At 40.9% G+C, this 20,757-nt stretch overlaps 1 protein-coding gene across 1 annotated transcript in view; it reads right to left on the bottom strand.

Moving 5' to 3' along the window:
- Positions 1 to 15,697: 15,697 nt before the first annotated feature.
- Positions 15,698 to 20,757, bottom strand: part of UPP2 (uridine phosphorylase 2) — a 38,771-nt gene continuing 33,711 nt past the window's right edge. The window contains 1 exon segment of the mRNA XM_044380224.3: positions 15,698 to 15,900. Coding sequence (XP_044236159.2) covers positions 15,767 to 15,900 — 134 coding nt within the window. The 3' untranslated portion in view covers positions 15,698 to 15,766.

Here is a 20,757-nt window from a genome sequence, read left to right as displayed (position 1 = left end):
GGGGGGAGAGGGGAAGGGAAAATCTTTTAACAGTCTCAATTGCATGACCCTGAGATCATGGCCTGAGCTGAAAGCAAGAGTTGGATGCTTAACCGACTGAGCCATCCAGGTGCCCCTCAATAAAACTGTTGTTGTTGTTGTTTTAAGATTTTATTTTTTTATTTGAGAGAGAGAGAGAGAGAGAGCCTGAGTGGGGAGAAGGGGCAGAGGGATAGGGACAAGCAGATTCCGTGCTAAGCCAGGAGCCTGATGCAGGGCTGGATCCCAAGACACTGAGATCATGACCTGAGCTGCCCAGGTGCCCCTCCTCAATAAAACTGGTTTTGTTTTGTTTTGTTTTTTGAAGAACACAGAGAGTTACATGGCCTTACATGAAAAGAGAACCAAGATACATTGTATAGAAGAGAGGTGGGGCAACAACAGAAAAATACATATAGAATGATATTATTTTTGCAAAAAAAAGAACACAAATTTCTGAAGGATAGAGAAGACACTTTGAACTGTTACTTTTGGGCTATCGGAATGGGAATTTTGTGTGGAGTGGCAACCAGGAAGTCTTACTTTTCTGTTTATACCCTTCTGTGCTATTTTAATGTTTACCATGAGCTTGTATTATTTTCATAATTTTATCTCTTTAATTTTATAATTTTAAAGCTGAATATTTTATTTGGTGCGATGTGTCAGACGCTGAGGAATCTGAGTTCCAGACCCTGCATAAACTGCCCTGTGATGGGCACCACCCAGCAGAGGTTTGAGGTGGATACGAGTCAGTAAATGATCATTGACTCAATGGCAAAATGGGTTGATGGATGGACAGGTGAACTGTAAGAGTTTTGTCTTTTTATGGGATAATCAACTAACAAATAATTATCTATTGTTTCTCTGAATAAGTATAAATATATAGGGTAGAAAGACACAGTTTAAAATAAATCCCTTCTTAGGGTGCCTGGATGGCATAGTTGGTTAAGCATTCAATTCTTGTTTTCATCTTGGGTCATGATCTCAGGGTCATGGGGTTGAACACATGCCAGTCTCCGCATTCAGTGTGGACTCTGCTTAAGATTCTCTCTCTGCCCTCTCCTTCTGCCCCTCCCCCCCAAAATAAATAAATAAATCTTTTTAAAAAGTAAAATAAATCTCTTCCCAAAGCATGCTCAGCATATGGCTGAGGAGATAAAACATCTCATATATTTAAGAAAAAATGCAAGGCAGTAGATATAAGAGGACTACAGAACAAGGCATGCTTGTCCTTCTTGCTACCCTCATGGCTTGTGTTCCAACTCCTCAGCTTCTTGGAACATCAGAACAGCTTGTGTCTTCCCCATTCGTTCCCTGCCATCCCTTCCTATCTTATGCAGAGAGAGGAGAAAGGACTAGGAAGTGAGGGGAGAGAGAAGGTAGACCAGTATGAATGGGTGCAAAGGTTTGTGTCAAGGGGTCAGAGGGAGTGTTATAGTAAACATTGTGTGGCACACAGAGAAATCGGAAGTTAAAACGTGAAATTGGGATACCATTGCAGAGGACTTCTGTGGTTGACATGCCCAAACTGCCCTCCTGGAGAAATGGGAAATCCCCTAATCTCCTACGCAGGTGTAAGTAAAGGCGATTGCATAACCTGTAGTGCAGGCACAGGAAAATAGGTAGCAGAATATTACACAGCAAGAATAGTGGGACCCAGAGCTTAGACATTAGGTGTAGATGATTGTCCTAAGTGATGTGGCTTGCTGAGTGGTTTTACAAGGTAGCAGAAGTTTCCTTCTGGGTGATAGTGGGACCTTTCCAATAGGAAAGAATGAATTTCTGGGTGGCCTTTTGTTCAAATCAGGCAATTTTTTCCATCCCTGCAGACTCCTGACCATTGTCACCTCTATGGTCTGTTCCCATGATGAAAAAAATGATACGTCATTCAGATGTTTCCTTTGTGTTGTTTGTGCATCCGTTAGGCTCGATAAAGCTGGAAGGCAGTAGTTATTGGTACGTGAGTTTCCCTTCTGTTCTTCTACAACCTAACCTCATCTTCCCAGACACAAGCCCATGGACCCTTGAATAACAGCCTAAGGGGTTCAAACTTTATCGTGTAGACAATACTTAATAGTTAAGATTTCTTGGGCATAGAAATAAAGACCGTATTTCTGGAAGGCTAACATGAGAGTTGGTGTAAGTTGGATGAAAGTGGGGAGAAGACTGGGACTAGGGGGAGCCCTTTATGATTAGTTAGAATAAGTCAGGTGAGAGGTGATGTAAACGTGGGAAAGAGTGGAGTCCGATCCTTATCAAATGAGGGGGAGAAAAGAGAACTCTGAACTCATTCATTCCTTTCCCTTTTACAAAGTTCCTTTAGATCATACCCAGTGAACCATGCCTCCTAGTAGCCATGCTCTTCTAGAGTCCCTTCCCTCCACGCTGAATCTGGATGACCTTGTGACTTCTTTATCCAATATAATGGGTAGAAGTGATGCTGTGTCAGCTCTGGACCTAACTGTTAGGAAAGGCCTGGCAGCTTCTGCTTTTGTGTTCTCAGAAGAAAGTTACCATGTGAGAAGTCTGACCACCCTGCTGGAAGATAGGCCACACAGAGAGTCCTGATGAGAAGTTCTGTGGAGACAGACACCATGTAGTGAAGCACTAAAACACTAGACACTGGAGAGAAGAAGTCATTCTGAGACATTCCAGTAGATTCAGATCTCCACCTGACTCCAGCCCCAGCCACTGTATGACTATGGCTGTGGCCATATAAGAAACCCCAGTGAGACCAGCAGGAAAACCACGCATCTGAGCCCATTCATCCCACAGAATTATGAGAAATGGGAATAATAATTGTTTTAAGGTGGTTTATCGTGCAGAACCTGATATCTCAATCTAAACTCTTGAACAACAGATCCTGGACTTGACTGTGTTCAGTCTTTTGCCTGAACTCCTAGTAGGAGCAGCCAACATCTATTGAGCACTAACTACACACCAGTCACTGTTCTAGGTGCTTTACACATAAGTAATTTGATCTGCAGCAATTCTATGAGCTGTGCACTAACATTAGCCATATTATTTAAAGGGGAAACAGGCACAGTAAGATGACTTGCCTTGCCCAATCTCACACAGTTCATGAGAAGCTAGATTTAAAGCCAGGTGACCTGGCTTCTGAGCCCTGAACTCTACTGCCTCCTAGTCTCAGGACTCGCCAATCTGGCCATCCTTTGTTGTCCTGAATATCTAGAACTATGCTGGGTCTCGATTGAAAATGATGGGACATAGCCACAAGTCAGGTAGTGGTGACTCTGGGGTTTTTACCTGGATATGGAATCAAATGTATCGTTATGTGATTTAGGAAGTGCTGAGAAAGTCTCCTGGAAACCCCCCTACCCTTAAATGATCCCCCATGATCTGCAATAGATGCTCAATTCCTTTCAGGAATGAAGCATTTATGAAAATATGAATCCTCTAGGAGGGCTACTACCTTAAGCCATTGTTTCCAAGGTCTAGCCTACAGAACCTTCTTTCCTAAGATCTATTTAAGCACCAAATGACTTCCCAACTAGTGACTATAAAGTTTTGCTTCCTTTTTATATATCAATAGTTTTGCCATAACCATCAGCTTGTATTTTTACCTACCATTCCTCTCCACATTTCTGGAAATGCCTATATGTCATACAAACGTGTCCCGGTTGCAGCTTGTCATCTTAGCCAGCCCTGTGGCTCCAACCACAGCCCTATGCTCTGAAGACCATCTTTTGCCATCTCATATTTTTCCTCACATAGGCAGTTGCTGTTCTCTTTCTAAGCTTGGCCCTGAGCATGAAAACAGGGAATTTCCTTAATTCCACACACTAATAGCTATGATCAGCCTGTAGCGATTCACAGGATTTATTGACGGCTTAGAGACTAAAAGGGGATTATGATCAGAGAAGTAAAGGACTAATATTTGAGATGTGATCACAGGCCAACTCTTCCACAGGAAGTCCCCCACCAGCCACCATTCTCCTTGGCATGGCTTGCCAGGATGTAGCAGTACCGTGATTTCATAGTGGCCTGCATCCAGGAGAGAACCCAAGTGTCTCTTCTGCCTGCAGGCAGGCTCCAACTCTGTCTGGCCCCAAGGGATGAAACTATTCCCTTGAGACTATTTAGTCTTCCATAGTAAATGAAAAAATGCACGGAAACAACAGAGAAGAAATGCTAGTAACACCTCAAGAATTCAGCTGGCAGATGCAGAGAAAATGCCTGTGGAAATGGACCTCTGAGCCAATGGGCTGCTTGTGTGGTGGGCATACGAGCAGTGTTGAGTCTAAGCAATGGCTGCCAATTTCCGAGTAACTCTCATCTAGAGCAGGGTCACGAGCTGAAAGGTTTCCTTACCTGCACCCTTTGCAAACATTCAGATATTCCCTCAACTCATCCTTTTACAGAGAGGAGACTCGTTTCAATTGTCTTACTCTTTTGGGGGAGTCTCCATGTAATCTTCCTCACAGTGCACAGACTGAATTGATCACACTTCAGTTTTCTATTTTAATGTTACCTGCTCTTTCAGCAAGAATCCGAAGTGTAGGATTTTTATTTTGTCCTCCTGTCTGAATAATATCCAACCTGGGTATAAAACTCCAGGTTTATAATATTTGCCCTTAAGACTCTGAAGATATTCTCTTCCAGATAATCTAGAATCTTCTAGAATTTATGGCTGCTATTGAGATATGTGCTGTTAGTCTAATTGTTCATTTATAGGGAATCCCACTCATTTTTTGCTTGCTTTTGATATTTTCTCTTAGTTTTCTTAGTTTCACTACAAAATTTCCATGTGTGATTTGCTTTTACTTATGCTGTGCTTCTTGAATATTCATGTCTTTCACCAATTCTGGAAATTTCTGCCACTACATTTTTCAATATTACCTCTTTATTGTTCTCTATATTCTCTCCTGCTACAAGCTTCTGTTAGAAATATGTTGGATCTTTTCGTTTTATTCTCTATATTTCTTACTCTTGCTTTTATATTTTCCATCTCTTTTTCTTTCTGTGCTGTATTTTCAGATTTTTTCAGTTCTATTTTACACTTATTCTTTCTTCAACTGTGCCTAATCTGCTACTTAATTCGTTCACTGAGTTTCCTTTACAATTACAAGTTTTTTTCATTTTTGTAGTTTTTAAATCTTGAAAGGCTTTGAAATTTGGAATTTCATTTGGAAATAAAATTTGCTCTTTGGTTTGGTGTAGTGGTTAAGATCTTATATTCTGGTATGTAGACTGAAAGTGTGCTTACCCCCCACCCCTTGCAAAGTCATGTATTAAAATCCTAACCCCCAGTGTTGGTATTAGGACAAGGGGCTTTTGGGAGGTGATGAGGTCACGAAAGGAGAGCCCAAATGAATGAGATTAGTGCCCTTGTAAAAGAGGCTCCGGGCAGCTCCCTTGCCCCTTCCACCATATGAGGTTGCACTAACAAGACTGCTGTCTATGAACCAGGAAACAAGCCTCACCAGACACTGGATCTGTCAGCACCCTGATCTCGGTCTTCCCAGCCCCCAGAACTGTGAAAAAATGGTTTTTGTTGTTTATAAACCGCCCAGTCTATGTTATTTTGCTATAGCCGCCTAAATGGACTAAGACATTTGTGTAAATAACATCCTTGTACAAATTTCAACTCTGCCACTTATTAAATTTGTGACCTAGAGCAAGTTATTTAACCTTTCTGTCCCACTTTCCTCTTCTATAAAATGGCAAAACACTATACCTCATAATACAATAATAATAGTGTTGCTGTGAGGATTAAATGAGTTAATATTTTTAAAAAGATTTTATTTATCTGTTTATTTATTTGAGAGGGAGAGAGAGACAGAGTGCAAGCGAGAGCTCAAGAACAGGGGACAGAGAGGAAGACTCCCTGTTGAGCAGGGAGCCTGAGGCAGGGCTCAATCCCAGGATCATGACCTGAGCCGAAGACGGCCGCTTAACTGACTGCGCTACCCAGGTGCCCCAAAATGAGTTCACATTTGCAAAACATTTAGAAAAGGGCCAGCAAGTGGCCAGTGCTGTACTATTATCAGCAGCAGCATCAACATTATTCAAAGTGGCCTTGTCTTTTTGCATTTCTCATTCCCGTGTTTTAATTACTTCTGTTTTAGCTTTAATAATTTTAAAGATCTTTTCTTTGGTAGTCACTTTCTAAGTTCCGTTCTAGTAACTCACATTACTGGGTCTAATCTTCCTGTATCTTGTGTCCACTGCCTGTGCCTCACACAAAAATCGTTACTTGCTTATTCTGTGACTTTTTATCATGGGCTCATCTTCAGTGAGACTTGTCATTTTGTGAGAATCCCTGGCCACATGAGTGTGTCTATGTTCCCCAGCGCCATTTTGCATTTACTTACGCCAGGGGCATCTCTGCTTCCTCACCAAATTTTCTGTTTATGTTTTAAATGAGGTTTCATGGAATATAACATAAATTTAAACTCCTAGTCTGAATAAGGATCAAGCATGGAGTTTGGATTTCTGGGAAATACATGGTTTTTGGATCTGAGGATCTTAGGGTTTTGGGGTCTTAGTTCCAACACCTTGCTGCACCCAAAATAAGGCCTCATGTCTACATGAGTTTTAAACCCAAGCCTCTGGGTTATCAGGTATCCATTCAGGTCACCACTCTGGCTTTAAATTTTCTTTTTTAAAGCATATTTTAATTCTCTTCCAAAACTATTTCATACAGCTTTTGTAGATGTTTCCAGTGCTTTGGGGATATGTTAGCTCTCCATCTTGCAGAACCCCTGTAGACTTCTTCCTTCACATAACATGATTTCACAACTGCCTTCCTTCCTTGCTAGTCTTCCTGCCCTCTCAATATTTCCTTTCATTTTTTTCTTATCAGTTTCTTCCACTTCGCATCAGTTTCTTTCCTTCTTTGGTAGCTGATTTCAATCCTACAGAGTCCTGTATGTGCTATGTCACCCTGCAAAGATAAATAGCCTTATTAATTGGTCTTCTACTGTCATTGAGACACCAAAGCATTTATACTGAGAGCAATGCATATTGGGTTGATGCAGGAAAATTTCACTTTAAAATCAGATTTTGATCCTGTAGAAATATTCCTGGGTGTCACTCTTCTTCTCTTCTCTCTAGTGAGTATTTTAGATTTAATCATTCTTTCTGGTAGCTATTGATGTGTTCGTCATATTTTCTCACTGGATTCATGACTATGATGAACTGTGCTTTGAAAAATAACCTTGGTTGTCTACACTATCTTGAGGAAGAGTACCCAGGTGGGCTAATGCAAAGATTCAGACCCCTCTGGTGGACATATTCCTACCCTGAAGACAAGAACATTAGGCCAAACAATCTCTCTACTGGTAACCATTACCATACCCAACTCCTTTGCTCTGATTCCTAACTTCCCATGTAACCTTCTTAGAGACCATGACTCCTCCTGTAGAACAGAGGCCCGTGTAGAAAGGCCAGCTTTCAGGGATGATCCTATCAGTTCACATAGTATGAACTTTCTCTCTAAAAATTAGTAAATTTGAATTTGACATCATAAAAACCACAATACAGACCTCACTGAGACTTCACTTTTAAAAAATTGTAGTAAAATATGCATACCAAACATTTACCATTGTAACCTTTCTTGAGTAGCCAATTCAGTGGCATTTTGTACATTCATATTACTGTGCAACCGTCATTACCATCCAACTCCGGAACTTTATCATCATCCCAAACTGAAACTCTACCCATTAAACAATAACTCTCCTGTTTTCTTTCCCTCAGCCCCTGGTAACCACTCTTCTACTTTCTTTCTCTATAAATCTGACTACTCTATGTACCTCGGATAAGAAGAATCATGTAATATTTGTCTTTTTGTGTCTGGCTTCTTCCACTTAGCATAGTATTTTCAAGGTTTATCCATGTTGTACTATGTGTCAGAATTCCATTGAGCCTTTTTTCACATATTGAATTTTGTACATTTTTCCTTCCGGGGAAAGCTAATTTTTATTAGTCACAAAGCCAGAAAGTGTTATCTCACAGATACTGAGACCATGGCCGACATTTCTCCCTCATCTGCCCTTTTGATCTGCCATTCGCTTCCATAGCTGCCGCTCGGGCTCTGTCATGCTTGAACTTTCCTTGACCTCTTAGCAAAAGAAAGACTTTGGAAACACGTCATCTTCTCACACAAAGGGAACTTTTATTCTGAAATATGTAAGCTGCTTAACTTATTAGGTGAAAATGTGAAGGCGCTGACCTTCATGAGTAGAGGAGCTGACTAGTCTAACAAGAACATGATGTCTTTGGCGGCCTCAGCTTGTCTTTAATCCATCTCTGCCCTCCCTGCAACCTTGGGATATTGTGGAAGGTAGTGGCCAAGTCTTGGTCATCCACACCCAGATGCAGTGTCTTGTTACTGGTATTTGTCTCTACCTTACTCCCCCTCCTCCCACTTACTTCCAACAGACTCCTCATTGGTTCTGCTTTATGCCTCTTGGCTGAGGCAACTTCCTTTTGCTTAGGCTCAAGGCCCATCTCCTTAACCTGCTTTGTAGGGTCCCACATAATAGAACCCCAAGTTACCTTTCCAGATCCAACCAAACGGGACATGACTAGATTAGTAATGTCCTATTATTTTCCTTCTTTGTCTTATTTCATGTTTTTATTTTCAATGAAAACGCCCTCTCCAATCTCTTTCAAAATTATGACCCTTAAATAAAGCTTGTCTCAAATCCACCTTGTCTAAAAAACCCTTTCAAATCCTAGCTCCATATGATATTCTCTCTGTTGACTCCCCACTTTTATTTCTACCTCTCTTTTGGAGTCTATCAGATTATCCTTTGAATTATAACACATTTGTCTTAGTGCCTCAAACTTGGGCTATACATTGCTTAAGGAAGTTACTGTGTCTTGCTCTCCCACAACATCTTTCACTATGACTTGCATGAAGTAGATTCTTTATAAATACATTTCTTCTATTATTTACTTGTTGATTTAGAGCAGATCCGTGGTATTGCAACCTTAAATCAGTCATGGAACCAGCTCTATAACAGGAGACTTCTCTGGAGTCCCAGTGGAAGAAAGAGAAAGGAAGGACAATGAAGTGTAGGTAATATATCTGAGTAGTGGACTGGTTTCCACTGCTAATTATTTACCCACAGTAAGTAGAATGTTGTGTTTGCCTCTTAATTAGTTTTTGTTGGTTGCAATGTTGGGAAGACATGAAAATGCAAAGGACCTTAAACTCAGATGAAAAAAAAGTGATATAAAAATGAAAAGTAGAACCTAAATCTTAAATAATTCATTCTTCTTATTCTAATAGGATATGGGGCAAAATCACATTACTCAGATGATTTATCTGGAATGTCCACAGTGTTTTGTGATGGTAATGATTAAACTACTGTAGAGACTAACAGCTTTTCTAAGAAATTTTAGCAATTAAAAAAAAATAGACACAATCCTGAATTACTGCCTTTTGTAGCTAATTCTTGATTAATCCTCTACAAAATCTATAATACTGGTTTCCAGGTTCTTTGCTTGATGATTTTAAAATTATTTTATACTTATAAAAATAATATTTAAATCAAGTTTAAGGTTTCAGGGAGAAGAGTGGTTTAATGGTGGGCTTTTGTTCTCTAGTGAAAACTGTCATGCTCAGTGTTTAGAAAAACAAATTCTAAATCAACTCTGGATTGAGTGATACCTATCTGGGGGGAGTAAAAAGGCAAATCAGAAATGGGGAAAACAGTTGAGGAGTTAATAATGAAGCAGGTTGAAATTATAAGTATTTCGGTTATTCATCCTAGGAGCACTGGATGGCAGAGCCACTGGCTCTTATTTTAGGTTTCTTTGAAGATAGAAAAAGTCCCGAGAGACTGAGGAAAGAAATATTTATATAGTTCATTTATTTTTTAAAAGGGACAAAGAGAAACCCTGATACCTAAATATTAATTTACTTAGCTCTAATTCTGAAATGAAGATTGTAGATCAGTTCGTCAAAAAACCTACTTATGGTCTTGACCTCTCCAGGAGCACAGGATCCCGTAGACAGTGTGGCTTTATGAAACTCAGTATGTGTCAGACAATTTTAATTTCCTTCCATGACAGGATGACGGGACATGTAGCTTGGAGGCAAGCAACAGAGGCCATTTATCTGTCTTTTACCCAAGCTTTCAATTCTTTCATACACGTGATGCCCAGCAGCCAGCTAGGAAAATAAGTCAAGCACCATGTTTCTCAAGCTTCAAGCCTTGGAGAATTCCATGAGAATTCTTACATGTACGAATAAACATTCTTGTATCGAAGATTATCTTTTTAAAAGTATTCTACCAGTTAAAAAGAAAAATACTAACTTCTGTTTTGCAGTAAAAAAAATTGTAATCGAAAGATCTTCACATGGAATGGAGTTTCTTATGTCAGTGTTTTTCAAAACAGTTTTCGGTCCCCAGATGTATTTTGGAGGCTGTATTACCGGGTCGCAGCAGGAATCAGATGGCACAATTAAACCGAGGTACTGAGAGAATTATTGAAAGGACTATTTACAAAGGGGGGGGGGTCAAGATGTAGGAAACGACAAAGGATGGTGCAGCTGGGAACAGTTGTTACCAGCCCTGATCTGAGGGGGTAGGAAGAAGCAATTACCAGAACCTGGAGAGGACAGCAGTATGGCAAGGGCCACCAACAGGGGGTCTGGACACTGGTAGGGGACACAAGTTATCCTGCCATGAACAGCCTGAGGTAGGTGTCTGGACCCATGAAGTTTTATGCAAATTGGGGAGTATATGTATGAATATGCCTCCTCCTGCAGAGTGGGCCCATAGATTTTATCAACAGTCTCCAAAATGAGTCCCAACTGTTAAGAGCTATATTTTTAAGTGCTGGAAATAAAATTCAAACTGACTTTGTTATATTCCTGAGCTTGATGGTTTATAGCCCTTGTTAGGGATCTACAGGGTACAAAACACTAAATAACATTCTATAACTAGATACAAATAAGCCAGGAGAAGTTATTTAGTGTATTTTGGACCAAAGATTCAGTCTTACTAAGCCATTGTTAAGTGTGTCAGTTATATGGTTTGCTGGTGCTTAGAAGTGAAACGTGGAACTGAAGAGCTGGTTGTGGTGGTTAATGAGTTCACATAGCAAATTACATGGAGTAATATACACATATTACTCTGAAAGGTTGGTTAAGAATAACATTTGAGCAAAATTAAGTTGACAGGCAGTTAGCTATATATTTACTTTTATCTATCTAATCATCTATCCATCTATTGTGGATTTGTTTGTTGGTTTTTGTTTATTTTTGTACCTATATCATTATATACCACACACACACTTGCACTGTGCATGGTACATTGTTAGAGTTATACACGTAAATTCATTACATATATACACACATATATAATTCATATATATATATATATATATATATATATATAATTACATACACATAAAACATAGGTCTTAATCAGCTCAATCTGACAAAATAGCAGGTGGCTTAAGCAACAAATTTATTTTCTCACAATTCGGGAGGCTAGAAGTCCCAGGTCAAGATTCCAGCCTATTCCATATCTGGTGAGCAGATGCCCACCTTCTCACTATATCCTCACATGGCCCTTCCCTGGTAAGCGGGTACATAGAGAGAAAGAGAGTGAGCTCTCTGGTGTCCCTTCTTAAAAGTACGGTAATCCTATCCAGTCAGGGCCCTGCCCTATGATCTCCTTCACCTTAATAATTTCTTACGGGCCGCATCTCCAAATACAGGCACACTGGGATCAGAAATTCAGCATATACATTTTGGAGGGGATACAAAAATTCCTTTTTAAAAAAATTTATTCTGTGGTGAGGACACTTGAAATTTACTCTAAGAGTAAACCTTAAGTATACGATATAGCATTATTGAATATAATCACCATGCTGTGATCCCGAGGATGTATTCATCTTGTACCTGAAAGTTTGTATCCTTTGACCAGTTTAACCAGCATCTCCCCATTTTCCTCACCCCCAGCTCCTGGTAATCGCCGTGCTATTCCGTGTCTAGGAGTTTGACTTCTTTTTGTTTAACTATTCCACATATAAGTATTACTATGCAGCATTTGTCTTTCTTTGTCTGGTTTATTTTACTTAGCATAATGCCCTTCAGTTTCATCCCTGTTGTCACAAATGGCAGGATTTCCTCCTTTTTATGACTGAATAATTGTCTATTATGTGCATATGCCACATTCTCTTTATTCATTCGTTGATCAACACTTAGTGTTTTTTCCATATCTTGTCTATTGTAAAAAAAAATAACTGTGAAGTAGTGGATGGTCAATTCGCTTGATTGTGGTAGTCATTTCACAATGTGTATGTATATCAAATTAGCACATTGTACACTTTAAATATAGACAATTTTATTTGTCAGTTGTATCTCAATTAAATGTATATGTGTGTGTATATACACACATTGAGGAATAGAGTCAAGTGAAAGCTTGATCTTTATATAACTATTCCGGGGGAGACACCATCTAAAGACTTGTAGAAGTTCACCTAGAGGAATGCCCTGCCATATTCACAGACTACCCATTCTTCTAAATCATTGGCTCTTGACCCTGGCAGCAAATCACCAGGGGAGATTTTTTAAATAGGGCTTCCCAGGCTCACTCCCAGAGATTCCTATTTAGTTGGCCTGAGGAAGGACTCCAAATGTTGTTTTTTAAAGTCTTACCTGGTGATCATAATGTGTACCTGTGTTGAGAAACACCTGGAGTGGATGTGTTGACCACTGCCCACCCCACCTCCCACACCCAGGCCATCTGCTCCAGGGCCCACGCTCCTCACTACACTAGAGTGTGACCTCTTAGAATCAGGACTAGTTGCTCTTCTCCTAATTATTAGTTCACATTTTATCTTAGAGGCATTGTAAAATTTTCTCTTTATGAAGCGACACTAGCCAGCCCAAAGCCAATTTAGGGCCTGCCATCTGCCAATGAATAGACTGTATGGAATGCACCTATGCTTGGTATCAGCTCCAGGCTCTGTGCCAGTGATGCCCCTTCCCTTCGTGTTTCCCTTCCTTCCCCATTTATTCTAATTTATACTATTTTGATGTGCTTTTATTATCCTTTTAAACTGTTCGTAATTATTTTAGGAAGGAAGGAGGGATATGTATTTATAATGAATGAATGAACAAAGGAACAAACATATCAAAAATGCACACAAACACCCATACATAGGAATAACCAGAAGCGAGTTTTTGCAAGCCTGTCTGTTTTTGAAGAGTGTACGAGGAGGCCAAGATGAAATGAGTGCAGAAGATGGAATTGGAAGTGAAGGGAAAAGTCAGTGTCCAGACATAGGGCAGGCACAGGTGAGCAGTCCAAGAATACCTAGAGAGGACTACTCCATGGCAGTCTAAGGGTGGAAGGGAGACATGGGCCATTCAAATGAGGACAAACTGGGCCGTTATAAGCCAAATTCATGAAAAAGGATGAATGTTCTCAACACAATATAGGAATGAGAGCAAATTGATATCTTCCCAGTGTAACCCTAGTTTGAAGGGAACAAGAAGGGAAGTTATGACTGGCTGAGGGGGAATTAAGCTCGAAGACCTTCCTGAAGGTGGTCAATCTGGGTTTGGCTGTGACAGCAGGGAAAGCCATATGCTATAGGAGAAAACAAGAGGTTCTGGACATCGCCACAACTCTACACTGATGGTACAGAGGCTTTTCCTCCCCCAAAAGTGAGATGGGAGGGACAGTCAGGAAGCCATGCTGACAACGGACTGACTAAGGGAAGGATGAGTCTTGCAAAGATTAGGGGCATTTTGTGAGAGTTTATAAGGAAAATGCTCTCAAGAGGATTCAGTCTTCATTTAAAGAATATTTATTGAGCACCTAGTATGTGACAGACACTGTTGTAGGTTCTTGGGATACATCAGCGATTAACACAGGTACAGACTTTGCCCTCGTGAATCTTACAGTCTAGGTAGTAGACATTAAATAATGACCCAAATCACATCATAGTTGCAAGCTGTGGCGAGTACTTTGAGGAGGCCGTAGAGGGCGCTGTGGGGAGCTGTGGGTGAGGCTGGCTGGGAGGACAGTGGTTTGAGGACCAGGAAGGTGGTGGACACATTGGAGAAACATTTAGGAGAATCAATTAATAGGATTTGGCGATTGACTGGAAGGAGACAGAATCATCAAAGAGGTTTCCCAGGTTCCTGGCTTGCTCAGCTGATACCATTTTCTGAGATGGGAAATAACTGGTGGGGAAAACACACATACACAAACTTATGTAGGCGGACACACACACACACACACACACACACACTCCTAGTCAGGAGCTGAGAGGATGATGAACTGTAATTCTTCTTCTCGCTCTCTCTCTTTCATAACCTCCTCTTCTCCCAATAGAAAGGAAAATAAAGGAGATTTTCCAGGACCTGCAGGTAAAAGTTCAATCTGAGGGCTTATGGAGAGCACTCTGATGCATTCCACGTGGTCTAAAACGATATGAAACAAAGTGAAAACCTCACTAGTGGCTGCTGTGTTAGTCTACATTACTTTTACCTCTGATCTTTGTATTTGATGTCAGTTATTAGGCACCTTAAAAATTGCACTCGAAGCATATCTATTGCCAAAAGATGTCCTCCTACATTTGCACCTCTCGGGGGGTTGGTTATTGTCACTGATTAAAAGAGAAAATCCCTTTCCGAGTGGGAGCCGTCCCCCTCAGGCCCCACCAGCCTAGACCGTGTTGACTACCAACAGGGAACCCCACCCTGGGCCTCCGCTCTGTCACTCATGTGGCAATGGTTTCAGGATGCAAATAATCTTTATTAGGGTTGGAAGTCAACTTTATTTGAGCCACAACCATATAAATATCTGTACACAACATTACACACTATACACGCATCAGCCATCCCTCCACCCAGCTTCCCAACTTCTAAGTCTGCAGGCTTTAGAAAGACCCCAGAGGGCAGCAACCACTACACGGCCCAGGCAAACAAAACTATGACTTTCACATCCTAAACTCAAGTCTAAACTCAGCTGCTATTAATTCCTCAGCCTATTAGGTTAGTATTGAAATGAGATTTAAAAATATAGCCTCCTCAAAGCATTTCCTCAAAAGACAAGAAAAATGCTAGAAGGCAATTTAGTCGTTTGTGAATTCTGCAAAAATCAGGATCATTCTCTGCATTACCCAGGGTTTTCATCTGAATATAAATGTGGGGTCTAGAATTGTTATATTCCATGATAAAATCACCAACATAGGCAAACATAAGCCTCCCTATTCCATGGCGCACTGAAATCATGCAGGGGGTAGAAAAGAGGAATGGTCAGGTTTCCCGAAGGGGGCTTTCTCCTCTAGACCTACATTACACCGACACTTTTCTTCTGTGGATATCCTAAATGTGCTTCATCGAGGCCTGTCACTTGTCCAATACCTAGTAAGTGCCTGACAATGTTCCAACATTTCTGGACTGGTTTCAGAAACAGTGACTGGTAACCGTATCTACAAGTGGCTAATCTATTTTGATGTGAGCTTAATGAATGCTGCATATGAAACTCCAGATGTTACAATCCAGGAGTTTTATATTTTTAATTAAGACTAACTTAGTTATTCTAAGATGAAATTTTAATTTAATTTAATGTTAAGCATTAAATTCCTTTACAATAAATTCGTTTTTCAAGAGAAAGGGGTTTTATAAAACCATTCTATTATGATTTTAGTACATGGATAAGAACTACATAAAAACGTCACAAATAATATATGACTTCAGCATTACAATCTGAATTACAAACTTTCAGGGAAGGATTGGGCTGCACAGTTATGACATCTGGTCATGAAATCCAAGCTGCTGTTTGATGAAGTTGGAGATTAGGGGCTGAGGCTGTTGCTCTTCGGGCAAGCTGATCTGGTCCCATTTAAGTCTGTCAAGATGTGTCACATGGACCACAGGAGCTAGAAGAGCAGGTAACATCATTACTGAACAAATGGGCTTGTCTTTTGTGTAGAAACCAGACAAATATCCCAATCTCCCTAGCATAGGTGCTTTGTGTTATTTTCTGTTACATAGATGCAACCTGCTGTACCCTCTAGCCTTCCGTATAATTCATATTTCTAGGGACACCATCAAAAACGCCATCTAAATTAGGTAACTGGGATAATTTTAAGCACTCTCCCTTCTCATTTTTAAGGCTCAGAAATGCTTTGGGTTCAGGACAAGAATAAGGAGAGATCTTGGCCGTCCTAGACACACAAAGCTCTCGGCTTTCTATTTCCTATTGCCAGTTCTTAAAGAAGGATCTTCTCACTTGAGGGTATTTCTGGAGAGCTAGCCATTACTCCTGAGATGGCATTTGACTCTGTGCTGCAGTGTTTGAGTTTGCCTACTTCAGCCCTTGGTGAAGAGTAAAGTAAATGGAGAAGAGCTATGAATGCAGATCTCAGGATATACCAATAAATGTGATCCCTGACCCTTTATGAAATTTGAGAAGGAAAATATGAAATGAAATGCATAAACCTAAAAGCTAGTGCCATGAAGGAGCAAATTTTTTAAAATTTGCATCTACAACATTTTGGATAGTTATACATGCCGGTGTACATGGGCTTAGATGTGCCGACATTAACAAGCTTATAAGTCATGGAGATCAAGTTGGGTGTGGACGTAATATTTATTTTTTTGGCCTCCCCACTAATTCAGACTTCTTAATAAGATCTGGATTTAGGAAGGAGAAATGGACTGTAATGATAAGAGATGCTATCTTTTTTGTTTGGTTCAGTTCTTGTTATATGCCGGGTATGTATGATATCATTTAGTCCTTACGGCTGTACCATGAGCTAGCTATTATTTTTATCCCCTTTGACAGATGATGAAATGAGGGCTTAAGAAGGTCAAATAAATGGCCCAGAATGACACAGTTAGTAAATAGCCAGTCAATTCCCAGCCTCCTAAAGTGCTGAGAAGAGTTCTCTGCCTTCCATCCACTGCTCCCCTGAGCAGGCACACGGTGAACCATTACCCAGACCTCCTCTGACCTACTGGTCAAACTGACCCTCCTGTTCAGTGAAGTGAAAAGCAATGAAAATATTCGGCTTGAGCTGAGTCAAATATTTTATCACCTAGGACCCTGTTTATTCAAAACTCACTCGCTTGTAAAGCAACTTGGTTGAACAGGTAAATAAGCAAAGGGAAGGGCTAGAAACTTCCTCAGCTCTTCGAGTTAATGATCAGCAAGTCTGTGAAGCCTGACATGGGCTGGCAGTAGCAGGGAAAAGTTGAAAGTCCTTCTCTAATCTTTCACTTGGCAAAAGGATAAAAGGAAACTCGTGCTCTGTACTTTTCACAGAGCGGGAGCTGACTTTACTAAACGTCTTTTCTGGTGATTTCAAGGGGAATGCCAAAGATGGAAAAGAACAGGTCATAGCAACACCAGTGGTGTTTTCTTGACCCCAGAGGACCCATTAACAAGCAGCATATAATAATCTTGTCACCTAAAATTACTATTTCCATGAGCAATTAAAAGGGACTAATTCCCCAAAACAATTTGTCAAAATGAAGCCTGACAGCTTTGCTACCATAATCCTCAGATTGGGCTGGGAAAGTGGCTCCTACGGAGAGATACTTAGTGACCTGGCTGTCACCAGCGAGGTTGTCGGCTAACTGACCTTAGGCTGCCGTGTGATGGAACACACCAGCATGAACACGGAGCTCAGTGCACCTCAGCAGTGCCAGGAATTCCCTGTGGTTCTGCATTCTTTCGGATTGTTTATGGTCCCTTTGAGCTTCTGATGAAAGTTGTCATCACAGAAATACACATATGCATATACACACAAAATATTCACGTATAATTTCAGGGAGGTAGGGGCCCCTGAAATCCACCATGAATCCTTAGGCATCCACAGACCCCAGTGGACCCCCCACTGCAGCCCTCCCTCTCTGATTCAGAATGGACTTCCAGGAAGGTTTTTGCATAAACTGTAGGCAAAGAGGGCAAGGCAAGGCACAAATTGCCCTGTGCACTGCAGAACCCAAACAGGGCTGGGCCTTGGAAAATGGCAAAGCCGCAAAGGTTAGCTTTGGAGTTTCCAGGCTGGCCCTTATGACTTCCTCTTCCACTTATCCCCAGCCTTTTTCTGGCCCCCTTCCCTCTTCAAGGTCTGAGTTTATTGAGCAGACCCCATTTTTCTTTGGTGTGTGCCTGGAATATGAAGCGTAGGAATCTCAACAACCCAGAGCCTTTGCACATCCTCTGTCTTCCCTGAAACATCAATTTCAGGCTATTGGCTGCTAATCAAAACCAAGTGGAGAAAATTTATATTCAAAGGGGTGGATCAGAGCTAAGGAGCATAGGAATAATCCGTTCTTCTAGACTGGTATTTCTTCAGATGTGCCCCCCCTGGCCACCTGGATCAGAACCAGAGCTTGTTTCAGTCTGTTTGGGTTTTTTTAGATTTTACTTATTTATTTTAGAGAGAGAATGAGAGAGTGAGTGCAAACAGGAGGAAGGGCAGAGGGAGAGGCTGAGAATCTTAAGCAGACTCCGTGCTGAGTTGTAGAGCTCGAGGTAGGGCTCGGTCTCAAGACCCTGAGAGCATGACCTGAGCCAAAACCAAGAGTCAGAGGCTTAACCGACTGAGCCATGCAGGCGACCCCAGAGCCTGTTAATAATGCAAATTCATAGGCTCTATCCTGGACCTATGGAATGAGGGATGAGGATGAGGGAGGACCATGAATCTACATTAGAAAAGAAAACCTTACCAATAAATTATTTTCACATTAATATTTGAGAACAATTGCTTTAAAGACTTTAAACTGTATCCTGAATCAAATCAGGTTACAACAACACACCTGAGCCCCAATGCTTTAGGTTCCCAAAGAAATGCTGATTTTAGACAGAACCAAGATTTAGCATGAACTCTATCAAGAATTGCCCCATATCTTTTATAAAAGTATTATTGAAGACACTATCCATTATAATATAGTTGGCAATTTCACTCAAGTTTAACATTTGGATGAAGTTTTTATGATAAACTTCAAATGCTTTCTTTTTTTAGATAATGAGTGCTATGTAATTCAAAGTGTTTCCATTTTCAACTTGGCCTCTAGGAAACTCAGAACTAAATCTAAGTATTTAGCTTTAGTGCTGTACTCCCAGGTGGCCTCTTTCATATTGAGAACTCCCCACCCACTCCCTTAAATATATGCCTCTATTCTCTTTACCTTCGCTTAAATTATATTAAACATTCATCCTTTTTTTTTGTTATGTCAGTCACCATACAGTACATCATTAGTTTTTGATGTAGTGTTCCATGATAAACATTCATCCTTTATTGCAAGCTGCTGCTAATGCCTATTCAAAAAAATCGAGAATGCAAGTGATCTGTCAATAGGTAAATATGTTACTCTTTTACACCTTATGGAATAGTAGAGAGAGTGGAGATCAGGAGACAGGAAATCTCAGTTCTCATCTGTCTTTTTCTAACTTGGTTTCCTTAGGCAGGTTGTCTCATTCCAGGGGCAAAGTTGGATCTCAGAGGGCTCTCCCAAGTCCACACCCTCAGCTTATGTGCTTCCCGTCATCTTGTTGGGGTAAGGACCATGCTATCACCTCCAGGAGGTCCAGCTGCAGCCTTCGGTACTTGAGCGTCTGCTGGCTGCTGGACCCTCAACCAGAGATGCGGCAGATGGGCAGAGGATGGGACAGATGTGCTGGGGGTGGGAGACTCCAGGCAAGGCACCCAGGATGCCCCACTGGGGTCACAGCGAGGGCAAAACAGGTCACAAGCAATGTCAGCCAGACAAAGGGTTGAGCCAGTGGCCCTAAATGGTCCTCTAATATGTGAGTGTGTTGGTATCGTGGGAGGGAGGAGTTGGGTAGAGGGGAGGAGAGGAGAACTAGAATACATCAAATAAAACTACAGAGGCTCACCTTGATTCAAAATATGTAAAAACCAACGAAGAAGAATTTTTTTTAAATCTTGTTTTTGTAAAAGTAATAAATGAATTCCCTACCATTTATGCCTGATTTCCCAAATACACTGACTGATTTTCTTGGCAAAATAATGGCTATGCCTACTACCGTGTAAGTGTCAAATTAGTGCTTTATTTGATTCCAACACTAACCATCTTGGTATATGCTGAGCCCTTAGGCTTTGCTGGCTGAAGTACAACAGCTGGCTGTTCACACTTTTAAAATAGAGAAATCAGCATTTTTGTTGTCGTGGCTGTTTCGAACAGACTGTGAACCTTGTGTAGCCACAGGGAGTGGCTGGCTGACCTGGCAGAGCGTGGTGCAAAGGGGCCTCACATCAGAGCTGGTTCCAATCCCAGCTCAGCTGCTTGTTACCTGGGGGTTTTGGGGGGAAGCTATTGAACCTCTGTGAGCCACAGTTCGTCTCTTGGGAGGGTGAAGAGAGCTGCAATTGGTTGCCTCATACCCTTGTGTAATAATATTTCAAAACCCCGATTTTTCTCTATTTTGCAGTTAAGAAATGCTCTAGCTCCCGACCGAATGTAATCGTTAATCCTTGTTGTAATATCTTCTTTATCAGTGATCACCGTGCAGTTCCCAGAGCCCACTATCCTTCATTGCTGGGACCAGCAGAAGAATATAAAAATGAGTTAAAATCAAGATTCTGCTCCCTTTCATTGAATTGTAATAAAGTAATATTATAAAGACTGACTATATCCCCAAAGTTACCAGTATCTGTCAAAAGAAATAACACGGATTCTTTTTTTACCCTAAAAAAAAAAATAAATAAATAAATAAATACACACACACACACACACACACACACACACACACACACACTGAG

The sequence above is a fragment of the Ursus arctos genome, unplaced genomic scaffold (genome assembly GCF_023065955.2).
Source record: "Ursus arctos isolate Adak ecotype North America unplaced genomic scaffold, UrsArc2.0 scaffold_1, whole genome shotgun sequence".
NCBI lineage: Eukaryota > Metazoa > Chordata > Mammalia > Carnivora > Ursidae > Ursus > Ursus arctos.
This window is presented reverse-complemented; position numbering and strand designations above follow the sequence as displayed.